The 15,516-nt window shown below is 38.2% G+C and overlaps 1 protein-coding gene across 6 annotated transcripts in view; it reads right to left on the reverse strand.

Annotated features, from left to right (window-relative positions):
* BRAF (B-Raf proto-oncogene, serine/threonine kinase) overlaps positions 1 to 15,516 on the reverse strand; it is an 88,646-nt gene that overhangs the window by 49,561 nt on the left and 23,569 nt on the right. For all 6 annotated transcript variants that reach the window (XM_026083919.1, XM_026083917.1, XM_026083915.1 and 3 more), the window contains one exon: positions 10,174 to 10,437. In XM_026083919.1, the coding sequence (XP_025939704.1) occupies positions 10,174 to 10,437 (264 nt within the window). The remainder of the gene's footprint in view (positions 1 to 10,173; positions 10,438 to 15,516) is intronic.

Below are 15,516 nucleotides of genomic sequence, written 5' to 3' on the forward strand. Positions count from 1 at the left end.
TATAAAAACAATAGTTTGTTCAACAGTATAACATCCTTAAACTACATGGGATCAAACCTGTGTTTAGTCAACAGCAGACTCCACACTACCATTTTTCAAGCTTTCGAGGAATAGCTTCCAAAGTGTGGTCAGAAGAACAGTGATTATTTGTAATACTATCGTAGACAGTTCAGTCACCATCTTAAAAGTTTAGTAAAGGTGAATACTAGTACAAGAAGTTGTAAAGGCTGACAGTGATCTGCTACTCAAAGAAGTTTTGAGAAAATGGTTTTAGACTTCAGACTTGAGAAAAATGCTTATCTTCAAAAACATCCACGGTCACTATATGGGAATAAAAACCCAAGGCTTTGACAGGTCTGCTCTTCCAAATGACAAAAAAGTTAGTTGGCTGCTCTCAAAACCAGACTCCAAATGCATTATAAGTCTAAGTGATAAAATGGTTACAATAATTCTTTTTACTAGATCAGACCCAGAGTCCACTTGGCACAGCATCCTGTCTCAGGCAGTCAAGCTTAAAATGCTGTAAAGATAGGGGCAACAAAGCCGACCACAGAAGGTCTAAAATTCACACCCCTCTCTAAACTCTTGCAACTGATCCTAAAAAAAATAAATGAGTATTTTTATATCCAGGTAGCATACAGATTTGCTATGAATATCGAGGTTTTGGTAGGTTAGTCTACTTCAATGACACAAAGGCAATGAACTTAAAGTATAATCACAAACAGAATTAAAATTTTTTTTGATTATTTTTACATTTTTCATCATCATTCCATTTCATCAAGTGTCTGCTACTACATTATGAGGGGAAGGAAATAGACTCCAAATAGTACTTTACTTTTTTTTTTTTTTTTTTTAAACAGAAAGACTTACCAGATCTTAAGGTGAGAAATGATATTACCAGTGACAGTCCTTTACAGAAAGCTTTTCACTCAGCTGTCACTGCACTCACTAAGCTCTCCTCATTTGAGGATCACTCTTAAAAAAGCAGTGACCAATCTTACATGAAGCATTTCAGATGACAAGCAACCAATTTTATAATGGCCAGTTTTCAATATTTTTAGACTTTGCAATTTAAGACTGTGTGCCAATAAAATTAAAGTAGATTAAATTATTCTCCTTTCAACACATATTACTTTGAATTTATTCAGCACTGGGATTAGTCTGCTATAGTACTGCTCTTCAGCTTGCTTCACTAAACATATCCAAAGTTTCATTCTTCAGACTTCCTTAGATATGAAGGTCTTAAATGTGGCAACTGTAAAGTCCATTTCATTGAACAACTCCTGTTCTAAAATAAGATTTTATTTGCTTATTAACAGGCTAAAAAGAGGTATTCCACAGCTAAGCTTTTGCCCAAAGAAAATTGATAATTTAATCTTCCCTTTAATTGTCTTTCAGCAATATGATAGGTAGGCCAATAGCTCTCCCTGACAACCCCAAGTATTAAAGGGAAAAAAAAAAAAAAAAATCAGTAAAGTTTACTTGAAACAGCGACTCATCCTATCAGTCTGTTCTCATGGTGCACAGAATCTCAAAGCATTAGCATAGGCTACAAACGAACTCCATTTTCATTGCATATTTGATATGACATGGGAGTTTTTAAGTTGTTTTTGATTAGGGAGAACCTAATCATGTTAAGCCAGGTGTGTAATTAAAAGCAAGAAACTAGTTTATTCAGTTGCCTGAAAATCCTCTCTTGGAATTTTCCTTATACTTGGCAGGTGAAACTGGTAGGACCTGAATGCCTATAGACATCCAGTGCTTACTCCTGAGTAAGCTTGAGGACAAACTCACAGCACAAACTGCAGGGAGAAAGATGCAAATCTCAAGTCAAAAGAAATGTACTGAGTATCAGATTTAAAAACAGAACATTTGAAGGAACCAAGTTGTGCATGCATGATGAGTCAATTTACGCTAAGAATTCAGGTAGGGTAAAAATATCCGATTCCTCCAGTCTTCATGTCTACAGAGGAGAGGACCACATGATTGCTTGTCTAATTAAAAGGCAGATGTGCTAATTAACAAAGGTGTGACATGAGTGAGAAAACTGAAATAAGAGTTGTCTCCATGCATAGCATTCATAATCCCATTTAGTTTCTCTAATTCTTAAAAATAGAATTTGTCCCTTTTAAAAACACCTCAGTCTCACATTTGCATTAAGAACTTTCATACACATATACACCTGTAACACTTCAAATTACTCTGTTGGTATGCTTCATATAAAAGGACTTCACTAGTTCAAATTTATGCTGAGTTTCTATACAAATCTCTAATCTCTGGTAAACATTTTTACAGATTCTGTAGTTGAACATATAAGATAGGGAAAGTTTTTGGACTAAAGTAATACAGTTTAGGAGCTGCCAATGAAAGTTCCTAGACCTTACAGTTGGCAAAAATAGACAATGATTTAATTCTATCCAAAATCTGCAGACAGCTGAAGTACTTGGAGGCCTCTAAGCTTTCCCAAAGCAGGAACAGCATCCGCTGCTCCCTTCCCCCACGCCCTCCCCCAGCTTCACTGTCACTGTTCAGAACACTAGAGACAGAAATGAAGTTCAAAACAACTGAATCCACTCCTTACTGACGCTCGCAGAAAGAGCAGGCACTGGAGCTGCCAGAAAGGACCACCTATAAACTCACTGAGCAGAGCAGCAGACTCCTTACCACCCTTACAACACCACCACCAAGAAGGTCAGAGGAAAGGAAGGAAGTATATCTGGGGCAGAGAACAACAGGCTATATTCAGATTAAAAGCAAGAAACCATCATCAGTCTTTCAATTGCCCATCATTTCTCACATCTAAATACCTATTTTCCTGACTTTCCATGCTCCAGTGTACCAGCACTCATGACTGCTCATTTGCTTTCTGACTGTTTCTTCCCACACTAGAAGTACTTGTCTGGAAGAGATTTCTTGGTAATCAAAATCATTCAGGGTTGCTAATGTAAGCATGTTACATAATCTTTTTCATAAAGTACTTGAGTTAGAACTATTTTCTCCTGGTCCCTTCATTCCTACCAAACTTCACTACATTGTCAGAAAACTCCTAACACTGTTCCTAACTGCATTTATGTCTACTTTTAGCCATCTGTTGTACCAGAGCCTTGTATTAAGTGGCTCTTGTCAGACTCTCTCAGCTCCTCCAGTATGGAGCTAGCATGCAGCAGATTCAAAACCCTACACAGAATATGGTTCTTCACACCACATATAATTATGCCTGGGGAATTCCTTATCACAAGGCACAAACTTCTAGTATCTATAGCACGGATTTCACAGAGACTGGACTGAAGGTTACCAAGTAGAAAACATTTGAACTCACATTCCTGAGTGACAAGTGGCTCAAGTTTGGAAGAACATTCAGGGAAAATATCATACATGCCCAGTCTGTTCTTGTACTCTTCTCTAGGCATCCACCTGCGAGTACTGACAGAGGAAACGGGGCTTGAGAGACCTTTGGTCTGACCCAGTACAGCCACTCTTACAGTTCTTACATATTCTCCAGTTTTATTTCTTTTGCATGGAGATGGGCTGTGCACCTGATTCTATAACAAGCCTCATACTAAAAACATCCTCCTACAGCCAAGGGCCACAAAGATACAGTGTTGGCCTGAGAGAGCTATCAGGAGGAGAAGATAAAGAGCTGCACACAGGCTGGAGAGGACCATAGTTCTCCACAGGTCCATTCTTCACCACAGGACAAGGCCAAGCATGCAGCTAGGTCTTAACTCAACTCTGAATTTTCTGCCTCAGTAACCTCCTTCAAGCATACTTTCTCTCCCAGGCAGTGATTTGACATACTTAACCTCATGCCTGCATAGCTCTAATACTGACCACATGCCATCAGCTTGGCAGGGGAACTGCACACAGCTCAGGAGCCACAGATGCCTTTCCCAGGCTCACTACTCCCCTGATTACCACAATAGCTCCTTTACGACCCTTCACAGAAAGGCACTTTGGGCACTCTTCTAGGTTCCCAGCAATTGCAGGCAACCGTGTGACAGAGCCATACTCCCCATATGCCCACAGAATATTTATTCCACCCAACTCACAGAACACTCTCCTGCAAGGGACCAAACACAACTATGATGGGCCACAGGAAACCAGAACAAGTCTGAAGTCTTTCTAACAGGCCTACAGTAACTGAGCAATCTATTAGGTGAAGTTCCTAAAGTCTAGTGCAGTGCATGTTGCCAGCTTCAACAAAGAAGAGCAAAAATTGCAAAAGTTCTTGCAGTTGGGAAGGGAGATTTTTTTTCCTCCCTTATCCCAGATCTACCAGAGACTTAAAATTGGCATTCCCAAAGACATCCAAAAGATACATTACCCAGGTGGCTCAGCTCCCCCCCTCAAAAAGCAAACAAACAAAAAACCCCCACACAACTAGATGCAAGCCCTGAAAATGCTTAAAATCTTTCCATAATCAGCAGTCAATCTTTAAAGCAAACACCATATTCCTTTAATCTTTACACTCATTGAAAGCTGTTTATGATCACTGCCTGGAATTCCTCTTCATCAATTTATTTTAAACCTTTTCACTCTGTCTTCTGCCTCTTACATTAAACTAAAATTATCCTATTGGCATCTTTAACAACTTCTTCCCACATCTCTGGATCAGTTGTTTATCCTCATCCTCCTTGATTGCTAACCATCCTTGACAACCAGCTGTGCCTCTCCTTCACTTCATTTGTATGAGTGTCTTCTCTTGTTTCTTTTCTCTCTCTCTACTTGCACCTTCAATCATATAATCATATAATGTGGAAAAAAATTCTAATCCACAATACAATTACCCCACAGGGCTCTGTGCTCTTCTGGCTCTTTGCATTCTCTCAGGAATCTCATCTACAAACATAACCTCTATTTTTATGCTGATACCCTAGAGCCTACTTCCCACTTAGGACTATCTCCTTTCACCACATCTCAGCATCTCTTTCTAACATCTTCTCTCAGATGCCTAGCAGCCAGCTCAAGGTCAGAGTTCTTAACTCCCTCTCCCACACAAAAGCTCTCCCATAATTAACAGCTTTGTTACAATCCACCTCATACCCATTTCGGTCCCTAACCTAAAAAATTTTGGACTCATTTTTCCCTGAATTTTTCCATCTACAGTTTGGATAAGCCTCACTGACTTGTTCTACAAGATGTATCAACAATACGGCCTTCCCATTCCGCCCTCACAATTGACAGTCTCAGCCAGACTTTTACCATCTTGCACCTCAATTAGTTAAACATTTTCCACCTGGCCTAGAACAACAACAAAACAAACCAACCAACCATCCATCATATCTGGTCATATCTATGTAGAATGCTAGTCTGAAGGACATTTAACTTACTAATTGAACCATGCCACTGAGGGGAGAGGAAACACACATTTCTTTCAAGGACTTACATTCAGTTATTTATTTCACCACACTACTGGGGAGAAACAGTTCTTTCCAGAGAACAGCATACAGAATCTGTTGGCTCTTCTAGGAGGTTGTTCAGAGCAGCAAACATCTCTTCAGCCCCCCCTAGGCCAACTACACAAGAAAACTTAAATCTTCTGATGCTTTTATGTTCATTGATTCCCCTCCTCTAAGTTAGCTACTTGCTTTTGTTTTCAAGAGAGTTATGTTTTAACCCTGCTTGTCGCAGACTGTATCAAGATGCTGACTTCAACTGCTGCAATGAGCAGCAGTAGGCTCCATCATTTACTAGTTAGGTGTTCAGTGAAGCACCTTCATGCCTTTTCCTACATTAGGAAGGCCTTTCTGTCAAACACTGACTCTTCTTTATCATGACACCTACGAAGAAACTTGACATCAGCTACACTACCTGTGCACTGAAAGTACTTATGTAGATCATCATGGTCTTATTTCTTCGTACTCCTTCAGTTCCTCTCGTTATACTTGTAGTTTGAGTCAACTCTAGAACACATGCATTTGCCTGATCCTATGCACAAACAGTACTACCAATAAAACAAAAGACATAGATGAGTCTACTTACCAGGGAGCTGGTAGACAAAATGTAAATGTCCTCCCCCCAATATTTCCTGCCTTTCTAGCAACTGTAGATGAATAGCAGAAGGCTGTTCTAGTAAGTGGAACTGCTTCAGAATAGGATCAAAGATTGATAAGGAGGTTGGTTCTCCATTACCAACCTAATCCAAGTCAGTTTAAATGAAGGCAGCTTAAGAATCGCCACTGCATTCCCGGATAATAAACAAAGACTCTCTAGTACCCAGCAGGGTTTCCAAACTCTAGAAGTGGGTCCCCAGTTCTACAATTATTTAGTTGGAGGCTGAGACTGGAAATTATTATTGTGATATTAGGAAAGATTTCTTTCATAGGCAAATATTAACTGAAAATAATGAAGGTGAAGAAAATTAAAACATGTTACAACACTGCAACTTTAAGAGTACCTCTCCTCTCCCCGTCACTCACTTTGTTGTAGGACACATTTTATCCTTACTTTAACAGCCATATAGCATGGGGTTTTTTTGGCTACTGGCAAGTACTGCATGTTTTCATAAGGAATCTCCTTCCTACTTCAATTCACTGCATCTTAAACCATACTGTGTCCTGAAAACCTTAAACTACCATCCTGGCTACAAAAGCAAATGGTTTAGTTGATGGGTACAAGTGAAACATGACAGTTCTGTTTTTGAAGCCTGAGGTCCTAATTAAGGTTTTGTGTTATAAAAGAAGATTAAGAAGTGCACAACATTTCTTTACCATTCAGAGAATAAAGTGTACTACAGCAAGTAATCTCTATATAGCTGCAGTCTATCTTCTGACAACTTGCAATTAAAACTGCACTGTAAACCATAATTCTGTCTGAACTACATTTCCTTATGGAATTTGACTTTTCAACAAAATAAGTATAGAAGCAATAAATATTAAAAATGGAGTAACCGCATTAAGAGTTGTGGTACAAGAAATTCCTAAATTTCTCAACAGCATGAGTGCTGTTTCAAGTGTCAGAGAAGTGAACTTCAGCTCCCAGGCCAATAACCCCATCGCTCAAAGTTCCTTACAAGTACCAATTCCCAGCTCTAAAACAGAGACCATTTTCTAGGGCTAGAGGAAGAAAAGAAAAAGTTCAACTTAATGATGTAACTAGATCCAAGCAGTAAAACTGTATTAAAAAAAAGGAAGACAGCTCTTTCCCTGACAAAAAGCTGAATCATTAATTTGTAGTATCTGCTGAACAAGATCTAAGCATATATTTCAAATTGCCTATTTAGAATAACAATTTCAACCAAAAATGAGTCTCTCCTAGGAGAACTGAAGCTGATCTCTGCCTTTCTCTCCAGCACATGAAGTAGGAACAATCCTCTGCACTGCAAACACCCGGTAGGACCAGTCTGGCCTTCAGTCTATTCCACCACCCAAGAGGGAGGGACTTATCCAGACTGCTCCCAGCAGAGGAGGGCTGGTGATATTTCTCAGGTCTAGTCTCCTTCTGTTGGCACCACCCTTTAAGTATTTGCCAAATCCCATCACCTGAGCTTCTACTCAGCAATCCCTTATGTGTATTTCATGTCTGTATGCATCTGCATGCATCTTTCTGTTCCTTTATGTACAGGTGCCTACAAACACAATCTCACCAGATTTGAGACTAAAAAGACTTACATCTTCCCTCTGCCAGTAGCTTGTCTCCTACTGTTCTCTCAGTGCCACCTTCTGTATTCCACCACAGAATAAGACCACAGATTTTCTGAAGCTCTATAATTTGTGTCCCACATTTAGCAAGCTGGAAACAAGCTGCAGTGCTACACTGGGAAGGCAAATGGTGTTTAGACTCCAGTAGAGAGCAGGAGATTGGAGCCAGGGCCTCTCCCTACCTGTAGGCCTAACTTAAACCACATTTGTCTCCCATAGCCAGCGAGAATATCTAAATTCAGATCTGGAAAACTCCTATTGCCCTGCCATGAGTCACTGAGTGCTATAGCTAAATTCTGGTTGCAGTTCCCTGAACAAATGACAGAATGTCATCAAGCTAGAAAGTTACTGCTTAGCCAAGACATGGCAACATAGAAGCTGGTATTCTTGAACTTAATCACTTAATCACTCTGATTAAGTCTGCAAGCTCCTAATGAGCATGACCGATACCACAGAATCACAACATTCACCCAAAAAACAGAGCTTGGGGTAAAAGTGAGAAGCAATATTGGTCATGGAGAGCAGAGTCTCAGATATGTTTTAAACCATACCAAGCTGATCTGATACACTTCCTTGAAACCTTAAAGATACATTGGTTTAAAAGAAACCATTTTACTTTGATCAGAATGTACTATCGACATGCACAAAACTATCTCAGATGAGGGAAGATAATTTTGCACTGATCCAAAATTGCCTCGTGTCACCTGACTCACACTGAAATCCAGTTGCCTCTTATTCCTAACTTGCAATCAGATTCAGATATTCAGAAAGTGAATAAACTTGCTTTTGCAAGCAGGACACCTAAAAGAAAAGTAAAAAAAAAAATTTTTTGGCAATCCTAGTTATAACTAATTTAAAACTTGGTGAAATATACACATCTAAACATTCAAAAAGATTCAAGCTTGCCTACAAGTTTCATGTAATTTATCTCATGATTATAAACTATTCTTCATACAGAATGATTCCTTTAAAAGCAAAACAGAGCTTGATAAAAGCCTTGCTACACCTCTGAAAAAAGACTGAGAAAGTAGTAAAAAGAAGAAAAGGAGCAGAGGAGGAAGAGGAGAAATATTACATATGAGGAGAAAAGAATAAGACTAGAAACATATTATATGGTTAAGAAAAGAGGAAGTGATAACATATAGGAGAAGCTGGAAAGGAAATGAACAGAACAATGCAGGAAGTGATATACCATGACCTAGCATAGGAAAAAAACCAACAAATTAAGCAAAGTCAGGAAGAAACCAATGGTACAACATTGTCTACAATGGTACAATAAAGGTACAACAGTCTAGCTGAATGCAAACCACAGTATATTTGACAGGTTCAACTGGCATCAACTGAACACCACCAGAAGCACTGCCTAATTCACTTCATTGCAGTGGACTCAGCTGATGGAGAGAATGCAGTAATAGACTTAACATACAGCTTTGAACACTTAAGTTTTACAAATGAAGGTTTGAAGACTGAGGAAAAAGTTTATTTTCTCCTCTTTGCCAGCAACTCATTTGCACAGGCAGCCACAGTCCAGTGACAGCCAATACCTGACCTACCACTATGGAAAGCACTGGTTTCTCATAGAGACTGGCTGTGCTATTCATTCATTTCCCACTTTCACTGGGACCAAGACTCCTCTTACAAGTGAGCACTACGGAGCGCATTGCAAAAAGAGCCTATACTATGGGCTGTTAGTAATCTCACGTATCACAGTTTGCAAGTCCATGTATTATACTAAAGCACATACCAAGGCTCTTCAGTTGGCAGTCCATAACAAATAAATAAATCCTGCCTAAACAGGACGATTAAGTAGCCTGCAAAAAAATCAGCTCCTCTTCCATGACCCTAGGCATCGCAATAACATTGTCAAAACTGATTAACACCATTTTTTTTAATAGTTTGCAGACAGTGCTTCTTGCTCCCACTAACAGCAACTATATCCCTCCTCTAGCCAGTTTCCCCTGCATGGGGCCTGACACCATCAGGGACTCGACAAGAAGCACTCACCACAGTGAATGGGGAGGAAAAACCAAGTGGTTTTGCACAGCTCCTCTCTTTAGCTGCAGGAAGTCAGTACTTGCTGTACAGCATTCACTGCTGCTAGTAACTTCGACAATAAGGAAAACACTTATTTTCCCCAATCTCGTCCTGCTAAGCTAGTGAATAATCTTGCATAATACAAAAAACCCCAGAGCTTTGTTTCTCCTACCCCCTCCTACCCATTGTAAAATGGTAGATTACAATTTAAGAAAGCTGATTTTCGAAAACTATTTATCCAGGTATTTCCATTTCTATAAAACTCTTGCAAAATGTTTAAAGTTTTGTCTATTACACCAATAATATGAACAACATCGCTGCGTTAACGCTGAGGAAAATATTCAGCAACTCAGAACAACCGAGTTTGGCAGAGCCCAAATAGCAATTTGACTTCTACACAGACAGGTATGTTTTCAGCTCCTAAATTAGCTTTTGCATAAAGTCAGATAAAGGTACAGGAGAGCTAAGGTTATAAGCATGTGAAAAGAAATTGACTCACCACAGTCCTTTGCTTGTTGGGTAGGAAGACTCTAACGATAGGCTTCTGCGGAGACTTAGGGTTATTCCGTGACATATCAGTAGGGTTTTGATAAACTGAAAGGGATGAAGGTGCTACGGAGAGGCTAGAGGAGGAAGATGACGCAACTGTGTCTGTTGAAGCCGAACTGGAGACAGAGAAATCAGTTCCGTTCCCCATGGACTCCAATAACTGCTGTTCCCTCTGTTGTAGGGCATCTAGTTTACTGGTGTACTCTTCATAGGCCTGTGAAGGGAGAAAAGCTATTTTAATGATGTAAAAGCCTCAGAATTAAAAATAATAATAATAATAATAATAATAATAATAATCTAAATTCAGAATCAACATGAAATAAAAAAAATCCTAAGCTAATTCAAGTTTTCCATGAATATAAACAAAACTGGGTTTGGTCAATTTTTTCAATAGGAGAGAAACAAAAGTAGTGACTTTCAATTCACTGGGTCAAACCTTCTGAATTGACAACTAATTTTTTCAGTTGATAATATGGATTAAAAAATGGATAAAATAAACCATAAATCACAGTTGGAAAGCATCTGCACTAATTCAAAACTATTTTAAAGACAACAGCAATCTTTAACATATGTTTTCAGCTACATTGCTGAATTATCATGCTACAGCTAAATTTATCATTCTCTTGGAACCACAGCTAAATACATCCAATGCAATAATTAAGAGAAAGAAAAAATTGGCACTTTTCACCACCTGTATCTGACAACTTAACTCATTGTTCATGGTCCCTCACCTCTGGCACTACGCCAGCATTCCAGATGATACACAAAACTTTATTTCAGTTAGAACACTACTAAGTTTATCCTGTTACAAAGTCATCCAAAAATGCATTAAAAAAAAAAAAAGGATCATTTGAAAGAGTTTAATAATTGAGATTAATTTGATTTTCTACCAACTAAAGGTTATGCAAATCCCAATTCCATATTCTGTCAGAGTTCCTTACACAAATAAACTTCAGTAACATTAAGTTTGCCTATGAAGTTTTTAATACACATAGCCAAGAAAAAGTTAAACACTAGTGCCAAGCTCTAGAATACAAACAGGTAATCAGTATATATTTTGGTTTAAAGTTTCTTTCCATCAATATCTGCCTTTATTTGCATCAAGAACACTTCAATCTGCATCCAAGTAACAGAATTATTTCTTCAGCATACATGCTAGTAGAGAGTATCTTCAAAACCTGAATTAGTTAAGGAGCCTGTGTTTCGTGCTACATAAGCATTTCAGTGTTAACCAAGAATGCGTTAAACCGTTACAGACAGTAAGAAGCAGAGACCTCACGAACTTAATATTGCAACAATAAAGGGCAGAATTTTTTTTACTTAACTCCCCAACAAGATTTTGAGATCTATGACAAGCTGCATATGTCTTCTGAATGCCAAAAAAGATATTTACATCAGGGAAAGGGGCATTTATTTATTTGCTTTCCTCAAGTTCTCTGTGCATAACTTTCTTTGAAGCACACTTAGAGAAGAACTGAACTGACAAAAAAGTCTACAGGGTCCACATGCGGTAGAAGTATTAAAGTTAAGAAAAATATTCATGTTTGTAACTCAGTGATGCTGTCAAACACTACATTTTACCATGGATTTATTTCTCCATGGTTGTATGTGCAGGTTCTGCTAACCCATGCTGTCTTTGCTGAGTAAACAGTGATTGTCCCCTTCCTTTTTTCAAAGGCTTAGCAATTCTCCCAGGATGGACATATGCTCTAAATTTCTGTCGAGAACGATAATTTGAACAACGATGTGAGTCCTCACAGTAGGGAATCAGGAAGAAATAGCACTGTAGAGGGTGGGTGGTGGTGGTGAACGTTACTCAATTTCAAACTCAAAATTTTGTGTGTTTCTTTTTAAATAAAAGGACATTAACTTGCAGAAAACTAAGAACTTGTTAGCATTTCTTTTAAAAACTGAAAAAGCCTAATGTTTCATGAATTGACCCCCAAACTTGGTGGCCTAAAACCAAAACATTTTCACTCTAGTATAACTCTACTGTCAAAAGTAAACTGAATAAATTATATAACAGTTATAAATAATGGCATAATTTGGCTGTACAGTAACACAAGTGCCTCCAACTTCTGGAAACAACTTCCACGCTGTTTGTTCATGCAAATTCCAGTAAAAGCTCCCTGTGTCAAGAATTATTTTCAGTAAACAAATGTTAAGAATCATAAGCTGTTACCATTTCACCAGTACTTTTCTAAATACTTACTTCCTTTTCTCATGAACATTGCAAAATATTATTTGAGCACAAGCAACATTACATTGCTTCAGGATACTTGTGGGCTTAGTTCCTTCACGAAATTACACACACCTTTCAAAATACTCAATCCTACAATGTTTACACTGGCAGCTTAACCAGTCACTAACACAAACTCAAAGCCAAATGACTTCTCTTAAGAGCATAAACAATAAGCATGGAAAGCTGGAAGCTGTTGCTAGCTGTGGATATTATACCACTAAGTTCAGCATAAAAAACACTCCATTTTTAATGGAGATAGGAGCTCTTAAATGTTATGCTGTTACTCAATGTGATGACAGAGAATGCAGTAATAAAATATTATGAAACCAGAATCATGACTAGACTTTAAATATGTTTTTTCTTTTAAAAAAAGAAATTCTTTTTATACAGAAGGAGCAATAGTTTATGCAGCAGAAACAGAACAGCTGTGATAAACTCTTATTTTGACAAAGATTAAGTACTTTGGTGAGACATCAATTTCAGTTGCTAACTAGCATCCATAGTCCTTCACACATACAACAGTACCTGCCAAAACACAGAATTATCTCAAGGAGTTAAATGTTAAGACTGTTACAACAGCAAAGCTGACCTATGGTAAAATATTTTTAGCTAAAGGAAAGATTATGCCACAGAGTTTGCCTGTCTACAAGGGAGACCTGCAGCAGTATGGCCATATTAGCAGTTAGATATCAATGGCCTCAAAAACCTTCAAGTCAGAAAAGGCCCTATGGGGCAAGGTTGACTTCTCACATTCTCTTATTAGTTTTTCAAAATAACATCAAATAAAATAATTTTCCATCTACAGCATGATAAAGATTAAATTAAGTATTCTGTCAATGCAGTGCATGAAATTAAAGATTTTAATGGCATTTCAAAAGAAAAAGTTGATGAAATTTGGGTTGAAATCTGTTAGGTTTACATGTTCCCAGTAAAAGCGAGTACTGTTCTACTACAAGACAATTTAAATTCTGCTTTCAGCTTGATATAGTACCACAGAAAGAAATCAGTTTGAACATACCTCCAGAAGTCATCTAGTCCAATCTCCTGCTTAACAGAGGGCTAACTTCTAAGTTCAATTAGGCTGGTCAGAGCCTTGTGAAAGCAAGTTTTGAAAATCTGAATGGATGGAGACTCGCCAGCCTTCAGGCAACCAGTTCCAGGGATTAACCGCTCTCACAATGAAAAATTCTCTCCTTATGAATTTCACTTGATGCAACCTGCAACCATTGTCCCTTGCGGTGCATGTCTAAAAAAAAGCCTGGCTCTCCCTTTAGGTTGCAGAAGACTGCAGTTAAATTCCCTCTTAGTTTCTCTTCTCTAGGCTAACTAGTACCCCAGATGCCATCTCACAAGCAGTGAGCAGATGGGAATAGTCACCTCCCTCTTCATGCTGACTACACATTTGCTAATTCAGCCCAGAAAGCAGGTCGCTTCTGTCACTGCACGGGTGCATTCCTGACTCGTGTTCAGCTTGCTGCTCACCAGCACCGCCAGGTACTTCCCTATAGAGCTGCCCTGCAGCCAGGCATCCCCTGCCTGTACTGACGGGCAGGGTCATCTGGCCCAGAAACAGAACTCTGCGTTTGCGAAACTTCATGAAGTTTCCATTGGTCCACTCCTCCAGCTTGTTTATTAATTACTAAAAATAAAATGCCTTTAATAACATTATCCTCAACAAGTTTATTTGCTCGCTCTGTCACAACATGGTTCCCATTTGGTGTGAATTTACTATATTTTGCAAAGTTAAGAAAAACATATTTTGAAAGCTGAATATTAGCTTCAAATTTCCATATGTTATTCCATCTACAGATAATTCTATGGTCATCTAAAAACATGGGCAAGTTAATTTTAATTATATTACATATCATTATAGATGCTTATCATATACTCTCATACATTTGAGAATACTCTTGAGGTTTCAACCACTTAAAACGTATAAATGCCTAGTAAATTTCTAAGGCCTTCTAAAACATTAGCAGTTAGCATGTTAATATATAACATGCACATATGCCATAATATAACTGCTACCCACTCACAAGCAGAAGAACTGGAAAAAAAAAAGTTACTTCTTAAATGTTGCAACCTACTGACAAAATAAAAATTGAGATCAGAAATCAGCAGCAATTGCATTATATTACACCAAAGTGCCAATAGAGCTCTGTTGACATGATGATGTTAACAGGGATTTTCTCAAAAATATCTGTATTTCTGTATTATAAATTATTTATATTAAATTTGACATTTGCTTTCTTGTGCCATAATCAGGCTATACATTCTATTAACAACATTTAAGGAAACTAGAAGCAAGTGAAACAGCTTTAAAAAATTAATCTGAAACAAAAATCAAGTAGCAAAATATCATCTCTCCCCCTTTTTCCCTGTCTCTATAACCTCTGGTGAGAAACCCAGACTAAACTCAAGCAGACCAAATAGTTTTGCCAGTATCTCCCTTTTCCCTTTGCTCAATCAATTTTTAGATAACGTCCATACGTTGCAAAGCTCTTAAAAACCTAAACTAAAAGTCTCCTGGTCTTTGAAGTTAAGATTGTGTTTCCATTTAAAAGACATCTGACCTTTAGGTTGTTGATCAAATGTAAATCCTGCTAAGTTAAATGGGTTAAACTGAAGATAGTCAGTACCGTAAATTGGGATTTCTTCATTTAGCAAGACTCCTAAATCTGTAGTTAGTCTAACTTCAGACATTCCAGTTTTGGTACAACACACTTACTCAGCACCTGTTAGGAGCCTGGTTAAAAAAAATTTAATCTGTATCTCTCGCTCATCTAAACAACCACCGAGTTTCCCAGTGCCTGTACCCAGATTTAGTATTTCCTAGGAGTCCTAAGAGCAGTTTGAAACAAACAGAGATTCAGCATTAAGATCCACTTCAGACTTTACTTGCTGGTTGTTACAATACACATGCTTTAGATCAGCAAAGAGGTGATCTTCTTTAATTAATTTGACATACTGCATGTATTCTTCAGTTATACAGGAATAAGGAATGAAATACTCTCCTGAAGTTCAGCAGTGGAACTCCCAAGTATGGCAACA

The sequence above is a fragment of the Apteryx rowi genome, unplaced genomic scaffold (genome assembly GCF_003343035.1).
Source record: "Apteryx rowi isolate R43461 unplaced genomic scaffold, aptRow1 scaffold_62, whole genome shotgun sequence".
In the NCBI taxonomy this organism is placed as follows: domain Eukaryota; kingdom Metazoa; phylum Chordata; class Aves; order Apterygiformes; family Apterygidae; genus Apteryx; species Apteryx rowi.